Source organism: Anolis carolinensis, chromosome 2 (genome assembly GCF_035594765.1).
Source record: "Anolis carolinensis isolate JA03-04 chromosome 2, rAnoCar3.1.pri, whole genome shotgun sequence".
Lineage (NCBI taxonomy): Eukaryota > Metazoa > Chordata > Lepidosauria > Squamata > Dactyloidae > Anolis > Anolis carolinensis.
Window position 1 is genome coordinate 77,163,633 of NC_085842.1, and position 13,518 is coordinate 77,177,150.

General features: G+C 43.6%; 2 protein-coding genes across 9 annotated transcripts in view; one reads left to right on the forward strand and one right to left on the reverse strand.

Moving 5' to 3' along the window:
• Positions 1 to 903: 903 nt before the first annotated feature.
• LOC100561552 (protein BTG1-like) lies at positions 904 to 4,478 on the reverse strand. Its single transcript, XM_062970018.1, has 2 exons — positions 4,057 to 4,478; positions 904 to 1,570 (listed from the first exon to the last, which is right to left on the reverse strand). Exons 1-2 carry the CDS (start codon positions 4,172 to 4,174, stop codon positions 1,212 to 1,214), a joined length of 477 nt encoding a protein of 158 aa, XP_062826088.1. The 5' UTR covers positions 4,175 to 4,478; the 3' UTR covers positions 904 to 1,211.
• A 217-nt stretch (positions 4,479 to 4,695) lies between these two features.
• The window catches only part of atrip (ATR interacting protein), a 32,164-nt gene continuing 23,341 nt past the window's right edge, over positions 4,696 to 13,518 (forward strand). The window contains exon 1 of one of the 8 annotated variants that reach the window (XM_062970012.1): positions 4,696 to 4,823. The gene's annotated coding sequence lies outside the window, so the exon portion shown is untranslated. Of the gene's footprint in view, positions 4,824 to 4,996; positions 5,135 to 10,829; positions 12,599 to 13,518 lie in introns of those variants that run through there. The other 7 variants (XM_062970011.1, XR_010002650.1, XR_010002649.1 and 4 more) reach the window with 7 other exon arrangements.

The window sequence follows — 13,518 nt, forward strand, 5'->3', positions numbered from 1 at the left end:
GGTTAGGTGTTCAACTTCCTCTCATCACCTTTTCAGCCACTCTGAATTTGCCCAGACTTGCCCCTTAACTGTTACCTTTCACCATATTAGTGTAACAAAGAGCAAGGTTTGTTGGTTCCTTGCCAAATGGACAAAGAATCCACAATGCCCTCTTTCATGAAATACAGAATTCCACTTGGCATCATCATGACCTTGAATTCACCTAAGGCAGTTGTTTGATCCTAAAGCACTTAGTGGATATAAAATTGTGTCTGAAAACAAAAATAAAAAACTATTGTTGAAAAGCAAACATTTACATTAGAAGCAGAATGAGTTTGCTGAATCTGTTATTTCAAATCTTTTTAAAAATATGAAACCATGTCACATGAAAATAATTCCCAGTGAAATTAACGGAATATGATTATATCCAATTAGGTTGTTTGGCCTCAGGACTTTCCAGCTTTAATAAAATGTTCTGAAAGCTGAAGTTTTCCCAGTGACAAATTATATAAGCAATTATGTTTCTTTTAACCAGCATATTTTTTTATCCAGTATTGATCAATGTAACATTAAAACATTTGTTGTTGTTTTTTTTGAATATAAGGAATAAGCTATAAACAGAGTTTTTTTTAAGTTTTACTTCCCAGACATTTGTTTCCATGCTTGACAGCTGTTTGGGAAGAAAGAAGCCTGGCCTGGATATTTAGATTGGACACATCATATTTGTTCTATGCAGCTGTGTTTATGACCCTGAAGCAGCCTGTGCTGCCAAGTCTCTGGAGAGGCTTAAAAATTCCAGTTGGTCAGCGTGTCTAATTCCCACCCACTCGCCTTCCCTCTCTATACCCACCCACAAATTATTGCTCAATATGTGCAGGGTGGGGAGCTACTGTGAACTAAAAGTCATTATTAAAATAAAAAAGATTTAAGTTAATTCCTTTTTATTACAAATAGCCAAGGATTCTTTTTCCAAAATAGAAATCTGTAAAACAATCGTTTTGACTGTACAATTTCATTTACAGTATACAATCCAGAAAAAGGTACACAGTTAAAGAACTTTTGTTTTTATACACTAGCCCTTGGCCACAAAACAAAGGATTTGGCAGTACTACTACAACTTTAATGACTATGGGGTGAAAATCGGCATATCAATTACATCATCTAACTTCATTATCAAAGTGGGATACATACATACATCATTGTACAGGGCCTGTGAATTGTGTTTTTTTTTTTTAACTGGACACGGTCATCATGTTGTAGCTCTTGGAAGGGCTAGCTCGCCCAATTCTCCACTCTTCTTTACAGCTGCTCCTGCTCTCCAGGGCTATGGTGTTCTTCGCTCCCGACTGCTGCTGCGGGCCTTCATAGAGGACACAGATGGACCCATCCTCCCCAATACGATAGGAAACTTCAAAGGGGTCGACCCAAAGAGTTAATTCACTTGGCAGGAGCTGGAAGAGTCTCTCATGGCTGAGTCCGATCATGCACGCCGCTTTGCCTATCAATGGGTCCATCTTGTGATTGATCCGGATGCAGCGGTACCCCGAGCCTTTGGAGGGCATCAAGGGGAACCAGTGGTGCTTATAATGGTCTACAAAGGGGAAAAAAGGGAGGGAGAGAGGGGGAGACAGGAGGCATTACAGACCCTGCATGGAACACACACTACAGCATGCCCATGACAGCCACGTTTAAATACTTGAAAGTATGTCATATTGAAGATGGAGCCAGCTTGGTTTTTGCTGCTCTGGAGACTAGGACATAGAAAAATTTGATTCAAATTCCAGGAAAAGAAATTCCACGTAAACATCAAGAAAAAAAATCCTGATGTTAAGAGCTGTTCAGCAATGGAATATTCTGTCTCAGAGTGGTGAAGTCCCATTCTCTGGAGGTTTTTAAGCAGAGGCTGAATAGCCATTTATTGGGAGGGCTTGGATTGTGTGTTTATGCATGGCAGTCTGGGGTTGGACTGGATGGCCCTTGCAGTCTATTCCAGCTATAGGATTCTATGATTCTAAAATAATAATAATATATTTTTTAATTTTATTACTCGCCTCTCCTAATGACTTGAGGTGAGGTACAACAAAGTCAAAAACATATGAATATAAAATATGTACAATAAATTACATAGATAAAAACACAAAATATAAAAAACCTTGCACCAAATACAGATGCAGAATTGACCTATAGTAGCAATAGAATGTAAATCAAAAGTCATGATTGAAAGCTGACTGGGAAGGCCTGCTGGAAGAGATGGGTCTTCAATTGGATTTTAAATTCTGACACCTTGTTCAGTTGTAAGAGCTCTTCTGGCAGTTCATTTCACAGCTGCAGGGCGGCCAATGAAAAGGTCCCCGAGTGATGGTCGTTGTTTGAGTTTTGGCTGGTGAGAGTAAGCATCCGCCAGAAAACCTAAGTAGCCTACAGGGTGGATTGTGCAGTTGAAGGCAGTTTTGTCGGTAACCTGGACCCAAACCATGCAGGGCTTTAAAGATCAAAACCACCATTTTGTGCTTTGTCTGGAAACTTATTGGCAGTCAGCATGTGACTTTAATATGGGTGTAATATGCTCACTCTTACGTAGGTGTTCCTATAAACTATCTGGCTGCCATGTTTTGAACTAATTGGAGTTTCCAAATTTGGTGCAGAGGTAGCTCAATGTAAAACACATTGCAGAAGTCCAACCTTGAGGTTACCAGCATGTGGATTACCATCTTGAAATCCTCAAATTCTATGACTCACAACTGACCAAAGGAGAGGAGGAGGAGGGTTCAGGAAAACATTACAGAAACTGAGGCAAGCTGGGGGGGGGGGGGGGGGGAGAGAGAGAGAGAGAGCAGAAAATCCATGGATGCCCAAGTCCTGTTATACACAATCACATGGTAAAATGGTGTCCCTGATGTAAAATGGCAAAAGTCTGCCTTTTGGAATGGGGGGGGGGGGGGTACTTTCAAGTCATGGAGTATTTAATCTGTGGTTACAGAATCTGTGGTAACCTAGGAGCAACTATAAAGGTGTCCTTAGGATCTCCCTGAATCCTCCCCTCCGTAATGGGGACTTCTTCTAATTCCCCTCAAGGCTCTTTGATCAAGCAGGGCTGAGGCGAACCAGAGGCAGAAAATAGGGTCCAAGAGAGAAACAACAAGGGGGCAGAAAGATGTTGGAAATGAACTTCTTTGGGGGAGCCCCTCCAGGGAGTGTCTGAGGCAGCAGGGGAGCAGGGCTTTGGGTGCTGAAGGGGCTCCCTTCCTCTCTCCCTCTCCCCCCCTTTCCTTCCTCCTCTCATCCTCTTCCTCTCTTCTCTTCCTCCCCTACTTGCTCCCACTCTCAATTCCTTGTCTCCCTCCCTTCCTCCCTCTTTCCCTTCCTTCCCCCTCACTTCCTTACTTTCCTTTGTTACTTTTCTTCCTCTCTCTTTTCTTCCTTCCTTTTTCCTCCCTCCCTTTTTCTTCCTTCTTCCTTTCCTCCCTCTCTACCTCATCTTTTCTTCCTTACTTCCTCCTTCTCCTTCCTCTCTTCCTCCCTCCTTTCTATCTTCCTCCTTACTTCCTCTCTCCCTTACCCCTATTCTTTGTTACTTCTTCCCCCTTGCCTTCCTTCCTTCCTCTCTTTCCCTCCTTCCTTTCCTCCCTCTCCTTTTCCTTCCTTTCTCGCTCTTTTTTCCTTTCCTCCTTTTCTTCCACCCTGCCTGCCTTCCTTCCCCTTTTCTTCCTTCCTCCTTTTTCTCCTTTTCTTCCTCCGTCCCCCTCTTTTCCTTCCTTTCTTCCCCTTTTTCCTCCCTCCCTCCTTTCCTTCCTTCCTCCTTCCCTTTTCCTTCCTTTCTCCTTTCCTCCTTGTTTCCCTTCCTTTCCCTTTTCTCCCTCCTTCCCCCTTTCCCTTCCTTTCTTCCACTTTCCCCTCCTTTCCTTCGTCCCTCTTTTCCTTCCTTCCTTCCCCTCTTTTCCTTCCTTTCTTCCCCATTCTTCCTCCTTTTCTTTCCTCCTTTCCATTCCTCTTTTCCTTCCTTTCCTCCCCCTTTCCTTCCTGTTTTCCTCCCTTGCCCTCCTTCCCGTCCCCTCCTCCCTCCCTCCTTCCCTTCACCTCGCAGCGCCTCCTGGAGGGACTCGCTGAAGCAGCGCAGCTCCTCGTCGTCGATGCCGCCGGGCGTCCGGAGGAGGCGGGTGATGAAGCCCGCCGCCGTGGAGATCTCCGTCTTCATGGCCAGGGCTGCTGCTGCTGCTGCTCCTTCCCTCAGTGCTGGCCTCGCGCGCGCCGGAGACAGACAGAGAGAGCGAGAGAGAGAGGCGCCCAGGCCGGCGGCGGGTCGTGTCGTGGGGCGTCCGGTCGGGGGCGGCGGGGGGAGAGCCGGAGCGCTGGGGCGTCCCGTCCGCGGCCGGCCGAGCGAGCCGCTGTTCCTTCTCCTCCGCTCCGCTCCGCCTCCTCCCGCCGCCGAGACCAAGTAAACAGATCCAGGCAGAACCAGACAAGAGGCGGCCGTTCCCCCGCCCCGCCCACCGCCACCACAGCAGCAGCAGCAACCGGGGGCGGGGCGGGGCCAGCGGCAGCCAATGACGCCGCACCTTGCCGCCGCTGCATCATAGAAACAAGGCGTTCCGTCTCGAGGACGCCAGGACGGCGCTCCCTATTGGGCCACAAGTGACATCCGCCCTTCTCATTGGTTAGAAGAAAAAGGGAGGGGGGAAGGAAGGTTGAAAACGTCGGTTGATGGAAACTCTGTCGCGCGCCTGCCTCCGTTCCTTTGCCCTTCCTCCAATAGTGCTGAAGAAAAGTTAGAAAAAGGGCGAGGCTTCTGGGTTGCCAACCAATGAGGGGCTCGAACTCGGAGACAGGCGGGGCAAGTCAAGCCAGTGAGTCAGTCACTCAAATCAGTTTATTTATTTGGTCGCTGCGGCGGTTGGCGGGGAGAGGGAGGGGTTGCCTAGGAGAAAGGAAGGAGCCAATGGGAGTTCGGAGAGGGGGCGTGGCTTAGTTGCCCTGCGAGGGAAATGTTTACTATCTGGCGGTGACGTAGCCGTCGCGCGGGCGGGTGGGGCTGCAGCCCCCGGGGACGGAGACAATGGGGTCGCGCGGGGCGGGAGAAGCAAGGCCCTGAAACGAGTTCTCATGGCCTTCGCCTCATCCATCTGACCAAGGGGGAATATAATCTTAGGTCTTGCAGGTAACACAGGCCTCTCTCGTTTTCTATTATTATTATCGTTAGGTACATTTACACCAGGCCTGGGCAAACTTCGGCCCTTTAGGTGTTTTGGACTTCAACTCCCACAATTCCTAACAGCCCAATAAATAATACAACTCCCAGGATTCTATTGCATTGTGCCTTAGCAGTTAGAGTGGTCAAACTGCATTAATTCTACAGTATAGATGCACCCTAAAGTATTATCTGTAGGTCTCAACTGCTGGAACATTTTACATGACCATCCCGATGCATTTCCTCATGCATCCCTGTTATTGTGAGGAAACAGGAGTTGTGCAATAGACAAGGATGACATCAGCAATGCCCAAAACGTTGTCGAAGGCTTTCATGGCCGGAATCACTGGATTGCTGTGAGTTTTCCGGGCTGGATGGCCATGTTCCAGAAGTATTTTCTCCTGAAAAGAGGAAACGTCTATGACAGGCATCCTCAGAGGTTGTGTGGTCTGTTGGAAAGTAGGCAAGTGGGTTTTATATATCTGCAGAATGTCCAGGGTGAGAGAAATAACTTTTGCCTGTTTGAGGAAAGTGTGAATGTGGCAACTGACCATCTTGATTAGCATTGAATAGCCTTTCAGCTGCAAAGCCTGGCTGCTTCCTGCCTGGGAGAATCCTTTGTTGGGAGGTGTTAGCTGGTCCTGATTTTTTCCTGTCTGGAATTCCCCTGTTTTCTGAGAGTTATTTATTTATAATAATAATAATAATTTCATTTTATACCCCGCACCAGTTCATGGGAGATGTCCTGGTTTTAGAGTTTTATTACTGGTAGCCAGAATTTCATTTTCATGGTTTTCTCCTTTCAGACTACACAGAGAAGCCATTGAAATCTACTTGTGGTCAATTTTCAACATTAAAAACTCTTGTCTGTCTCACATCCTGAACATTCCACAGATATATAAACCCCACTTGCCTAGTTTCCAGCAGACTTCACAGCCTCTGGGGATGCCTGCCATAGACGTGGGCAAAATATTAGGAGAGTATGTTTCTGGAACATGGACAGATAGCCCAGAAGACTCACAGCAACCCAATGCCCAAAATATTTCAAAGAATCATAGAGTTGGGAGAGATCTCAAGGGCCATCCAGTCCAGCCCCATTCAGTCATGCAGGAGCACACAAAGTATCCCTGATAGATGGCCATCTATCCTCTGCTCAAAAAACCGCTATGACCCCTCCACCCTCAGAGGCAGCATATCCCACTGCTGAATAGCTCTTGTAATCAGGAAGTTCTTCCTTACGTTTAGGTGGAATAGATATATTCCACCCGTCATTCATGAATCAGGGGAAGGGATTTCACTCAGCCTATTTCAAGATAACCACTCCTCATTGAGGACTGCAGACTTGGGCAATGTGTGGTTGAATTCCAGCAGAAGGGGACACGAGAGCCATGTTTAAATGTTTGAAGGGATGTCACATTGAGGAGGGGACAAGTTTGTTTTTTGATGCTCTCGAAACTAGGACACAATTGAGCAATTGATTCAAATTGCAGGAAAAGAGATTCTCTCCTCTCTGTTTCTGCTCTCAGTCTGATTGGTTGTATAGAATAGATTTGATACTTTGCGAGTGCATGCCTTTTGTCTTTGATTTCTTTTTTTGTATCTTGGTGTGTGTTGTGCGTATTGAACCTCTCTGCTTGTGTCAAGAGAAATGTGTGCTTGGAGATTTTTTTCCCTCTCTTTTGAACTCTAGAGAGATGGAATTAGAGTAGTTCAGACCCAGTTATTTACTATGAAGAAATGTAGTTATTAATTTGTAAATAAACCTTTTGTAACCTTAAAGATTGAACTCTTCATCTTTGCTTCCTAAAATCTCAATTCGTTTCCAGCCACAACACTTCATGCTCTGCTTTCTGTGAACTGAATGCTCAACTATAAGTATCCTGCTTTTGTATATTTTTGGATGCTCTGCTGTTTTTGGGTGTTTTCCCTAAAAAATCCTAACACTCTCAGCATTCTCCAAGCTAAACATACCCAGTTTCCTCAGCCACTCCTCCTTCAACCTTCGAAGACGAGAAGCAGGGATGGGCCTGTTTCCCCTGTGTTTATTTCTAGCCTTTTTTTTTTAAGAGCGGCATTTGGAACGACATCATTAGCAGTACTATAAAAGGAAAGCCCTAGGATTGGACATTTTACATGAATTCCTTATGGATACATATACTATATAGTGAAAGCTAGGATACGTGGGGAAGGAATTCATTATATATATGTATTCATGAATTGAAGCAAAAATGACTATACAGTATACTCTCCCCATATATACAGTTGCTCCTCTGTATCCACAGATTCAACTATCAATGACATGTAAATATCTCTTCCCCACTCCCGAAATAAAATCCAAATAGCAAATCTTGATTTTGTCATTTTATATCAGGGACATTATTTTACTACACTACTGTATATGATGAGACTAATATTTTAGCAGCATCTTCTATTAAAATAAAAACTAGTACTAAATCACTCAACTTGAAATTGCCTGATTATGTGACATCACCAGCTTGCTGACGTATTTTCAGCTGCATATTGCTGGATCCCATGACAATTGTCAGCATATGTTACAGTATTTATTTTCCAACCAATCTACAACATGAGTTGGTATGTACTGAGAGAAAACTGGCTTCTGTATATCCTGTAACAACAGACATTTCCCAAAGAAATAAAATATAGTTTGTGTCATAGTATACATGATTGAAAGGTCTGTTTTGAATAGAATTTTATCCCAGTATATAAAATATAGTCCTCAAAGCATCAGTGCCTGAAACCTATTCTACTTAGTGTACAAATTAATACTAAATTATTACATGATGACAGGGTTATGGAACATGTGGCCCTCCAGATGTTGAACTGCAACTTCTGTTAATTCTAGTTAGTGTTACAAGTGGTGAGAGGTGAAAGAAATCCAGAATCTGAAAGATCACATGTTAAAGGTTCATTTACTTATTTATGAGATACATGATTGAATGCAAGCTGATTTCGACCCAGATCTCTCTGTCTGCTGCTCTTTTCTGAAGTCAGAAAAAGGAGAATGAATTAATGTATTCATGACAGTTATATTGAGTTACTAATGGAAGAGGTGAGCCTGCAAAGGATCTCCAGCTTGGGATGGCTAAAAATAGTATTACTGAAAGTAGAAAAAGTATTGATGTTCTAAAGAGACTGGGTCATTGTGTCAGTTTGACTGATGAGACAGAGCTAGTCTTTTCTGCAGCAAGTAAGTGCATACAATTCTTGAAAGAATGAGATTATTTCTGAGCCCATAAGAGTCACTTTTAACAATTATGGCCAGTATGAGAGCATTGGCCATACTACTAATGCATTTGACTAGTTTAAGGAGAAATTCAACCCTCAGAAATTAAGCAGTTATCTAGATTCATTATGTAGTTTGGGCGATGCCACTGGCACTTCAGATTAAAGTATCTGATTGGGGATAGAACTGGAAAAACTGCTCATTGTCTTTGGGATTTGTGAAAATCTAATAAATAGTTTAGAATATTTGCTGTAGTTAAAGAAACAGTGGCTTGTATCCAAACTACTCTGTGTATAAATGGAAGGAACATCCAATCAGGCAAGGAAATCGATTAGTTCATTCTCATCCATTTGTCCCTCTTCCCATCTGCCGCTCTCTGAGGTAAAAGATTCACTTTTCCTCAGAAGCAGTTTTCTGCACAACAAACAGACAGCAAGAGAAAGAGAAGAAAGTGAAGATATATACATAGAAACCTATGTGGTCTTTTAGATCTTGATGAATTAAAACTGCATGGGTAATAACAGATGAGGAAGGCGAGACGTACATAATGGCCTCTCTATTACAGGTTAGATGAAGTGTGACCTAGGGATACAGCTTGTAAGTGTGGATATAAGAGTGGGTGCATCTTTTAAGGTTGTTTTTAGCTGTCCACCCCTCCAGACTTCTTGAACCATCCTTGAAAAGGAATTGCAGTTCAGCTTTTAAATATTGTAGACTGCAGCAAGCCCAGTGCAGTTATGCATTAAAAGTTAAATAAAAAATTAAAAACAGTATGATGTTGTTCATTCCAGTGAGTTACTTATCAAAGATAGACATTCTCAGATTTAGAAGATCCTTCATTCTAGCCAGATTCAATATGTTGCCATCAGCATTACTGCAGGGTAGGTTTACAGATATCCCCTCCCATGAGTGTGTATGCCCATGCGGTATGGAGTGGAAACTGCCAGGCATGCCCTTTTACAATGTCACTTCTAAAAGGATATTTTCTCTGTTTTTATTACTTCCATTGTGCAGAAGGTCCCTGGCAGAAATGAAGAATATTATCTGAAACATCTTATAGAGTAGGCATGGGCAAACTTGGGCCCTCCAGGTGTTTTGGACCTCAACTCCCACAATTCCTAACAGCCTACCAGCTGTTAGGAATTGTGGAAGTTGAAGTCCAAAACATCTGGAGGTCCGAAGTTTGCCCATGCCTGTTATAGAGGATAGGGATCCATTGATCACTTATAGAGTGGCTATGTTTTGTGTGGCAGCTATAAAAAATAAGGAAGCAGTTTGTGGACGATTTTTGCAGGTAAAGTTTTAACTTACTCATTTTATTATCCATCCCCACAGATTTTATAAGTGTCATATATGTAGATGATTGGCTCCATATCATGGACTTCCTACTTTTAATGTTGTGAATTTTCTGGTCTTAATGCTAATGCTTTTTTTAAAAAAAAACTCTTGTTTTTAATATTGTAAAAGTTTTATACATCTGGTTTGTGATAAAATTTATTAATTAATTCATCTTGAAAAGGAAGCCCAATATAGGAAGTCCAATAAAGTTGTGCATGAAATAAACCTGGCTTTCAAAACTAGAAATATATTTGTGATAATTTCCATGATTGGGGATTTTGGCTTTGGCAGCCCATGTGGCCCCTGGGTCACAGGGGCAAAAAATACTTGTCCTGCTTGGATGATTTCACATATAAATAAACCTCAGGGCTTTGTTGGCTTCTGGAACACAGTATCCTCACAGATTCTGGAATTGTAAAAGTAGAACTATTGGAGGGCATTCTTAACATAAGGTGTCAAGATATTTGAACCAGATCGCTCAATTTTTATTGAAGATGTAATTAGAAAAGGCTCTCTAGATCTTATTGATCTTCATAGCCAGAGATGATGAATGAAGTAGTCCCGCAAGAGTTAGGCCTATCCTTGTGTTTTCCTGTACTGCCGTCCCAATCTTATAACAGCCAGAGGGAATAACATAACTCAGAATTCAGTCAGATAAGTTATCTAAAGAGGCAAGCCTGACTGTTGCTCCATGTTTGGTTGTTAAATTCAGGCATCTTGCAACACCAAGTAGCAGGATACGCTGTCACGCCTCCCCATATCTTCTGACCCAAAGCTGCAATCCTCTTATCTTTGTAAAACCACAAAGGGTCATTTCCAGATAAGCATAGTTATATTGTGAAACACACATTAAAAATCCCTATGTTGAAATGGTTGAAGAGCAAGTAACTGTCCAGTACTTGGCACTTTGTTCAGAAATAAGTCCCAGTGTGTTCAATATTCCTAAAGAGGTGGGCAGAAGATTACAATTTTTGTGCATTTCAGTTGGCCAAGCTGATTGGGGCTTTTGGGAGTTGAAATCCGCAAACCTGTAGGACAGTGGTTCTCAACCTGTGGTTCCCCAGATGTTTTAGCCTTCAACTCCCAGAAATCCTAACAGCTGGTAGGTAAACTGGCTGGGATTTCTGGGAGTTGTAGGCCAAAACACCCGGGGACCCACAGGTTGAGAACCACTGTTGTAGGGCAAAAGATTGGAAGGCAGTAGGTTATGCAAAAGCAAATGTTTTCCAGAAGGGGCCATATAACTAATTTTGTTCTTATGCATTTGTGGCTGTTACTTAAGACAAAACAAACCACGTCTTTCAATACATATCAATACAGAAAAATGAATGAGCATAATATTTACATATTATACTAATCTCGTTTGTGACAGTGAGGAAATGTGAGCATACAACACTGGTTTCATTTATCCTGATAGAGAAAGTGCTTGACACAACTGCAGACTTATTTGTGTCTGTGAATCTGGCTCTTTTGGAGACAGCATGACTGGCATTCAATGAAAGACAAAACCTGGCCATCACACAATTATAGCACTACATTTCCACTCTTATCTGCCATGGTTCCTGGATTTGCATTCTAGGGAGGGATTCTTAGTAATCTTGGGGTGGGTTGCTGTGAGTTTTCTGGGCTGTATGGCCATGTTCCAGAAGCATTTTCTCCTTACGTTTCAACCACATCTATGGCAGGCATCCTCAGAGGTTGTGAGGTCTGTTGGAAACTAGGCAAATAGGGTTTATATATCTGTGGAATGTCTAGGGTGGGAGAAAGAAGTCTTGCCTGTTTGAGGCAGGTGTGAATGTTGCCATTTGCCACCTTGATTAGCATTTAATGGCCTAGGTGCCCCTGGGTGGTTCTCAACCTGGGGTCCCCAGATATTTTTGACCTACAACTCTCAGAAATCCCCGCCAGTTTACCAGCGGTTGGGATTTCTGGGAGTTGAAGGCCAAAAACATCTGGGGACCCCAGGTTGAGAACCACTGGGTTAAATCCTTGTGCTGGCAGGATTGTTGACAGACAGGTCAGCGGTTTGAATCCGGGAAGAGTGGGTGAGCTCCTTCTGTTAGCTCCAGCCCCCCCATGCGGGGACATAAGAGAAGCCTCCCACAAAGATAGTAAAACATCAAAAACATTTTAGGAATTGTGGGAGTTGAAGAGCAAAACACCTGGGGGGGGGCAAGTTTGCCCATGCCTGATTTACACTAGAAAATGCAGTGTGAGATATCATTTTAGTTGCCATGGCTGAATGCTTTAGGATCAAGGGTTTCGGTGAAGCACTAGGCCAGTGTTTCTTAACCTGGGGCACCCTGATATTTTTGACCTTCAACTCCCAGATGTTCTAACAGCTGGTACACTGGCTGGGATTTATGGGAGTTGTAGTCCAAAAACATCTGGGGACTCCAGGTTGAGAACCACTGCACTAGGCCTATTTGGCAGAGAAGGCTATGCTAAAAAGGCCTTGTAAAAAGTACAACTCCCATGATTTCATAGCATTGAGCCAGAGCATTTAAAGTGGGTGCCAAACCGGGATAATTCTACAGTGTAAGCGAGATAAAAAACACACACACAACTGCCCCCCCCTTTCCCCCTCACACTTTGAGCTTCCAAGGATTCTTGGCGTTTAGTCACGAGCGCTAAAGACAGTGAGAAGAAATCCCACCCGTCCAATGAGTGAGCGCCTTCCATTTCGCGCGTCACCTTTTCTTTGCACGTCCCTCCCCCATGGACAGGACGGGACGTCATCGGGAGAGAGCTGGCTTCCTATTGGTTGACAGAGCATGGGGAAGCGATGCCGGGCAGGCAGATGCTGCTTCTCTTCTTTGCAGAGCCTCTTCTCCTGACGCGGGAAAATCGGGGTGAGTTCAGAGAGAGTGCATGGAGGACGTGGGGAGCATCTGCACTGTAGAATTAGTGTGGTTTGGCACCGCTTGAGCTGCCATTACTTACACCTATGGAATCATGAGAATTGCAGACATTGTGGAACTACAAGTCCCATGATCCCATAGCATGGAGCCACAGATCAATGGATTAATTTTACAGTGTAGATCAGGCATGGGCAAACTTGGGCCCTCCGGGTGTTTTGGACTTCAACTCCCACAATTCCTAACAGCCTACTACAGTTCCCAGAAACCCCCAGCTTACGAATGCTGGGGCTGGGGGCTTCTGGGAGCTATAGTAGGCTGTTAGGAATTGTGGGAGTTGAAGTCCAAAACACCAAAAAGCCCATGTCTGAGCCTTAGGTGTCCATTGTGGTTTAGACGTATTTTATCTGAGCGATTTCATAGTTAAATGCTTGTTCTCTGCAAATTCAAGAAATTGCCAAAGAGTCAACTTGTTAGGGCATCATATCGCTAAAGTCAGTAAACATCTTGATTTACAGAGGACGATTTGGATATTTGTAGTGGTGATACTTCTGCCAAACTTCCAGAAATGTTCTTCTTCATGAGGGCTATCCAGATGGTTACTAAATGCCACTAAAGTCAGGAGACATCTTGATTTACAAACATTATATTCTTCTTGTTCCTGTGGCTTGTCCTTCCAATAGGTGTGTTGTGGTCTCGCTCATGATAATTTGTGAGCAAGGCCTGCTCATAGGATCGTTTCCTTGAAAAGGTGTTTACTGTTGGCTGCAATAACACATTTAAAAGTGCTGAGGAAGTAAAGGAGGCTGATGGACTCATAACTGATTTTAAATAGAGGGTGTGTCATCTGGAAAGATCACGGCACAAAATGTGGGGCACAATATAATGTTGGAAAAATGGAAGAAAATGTGGAA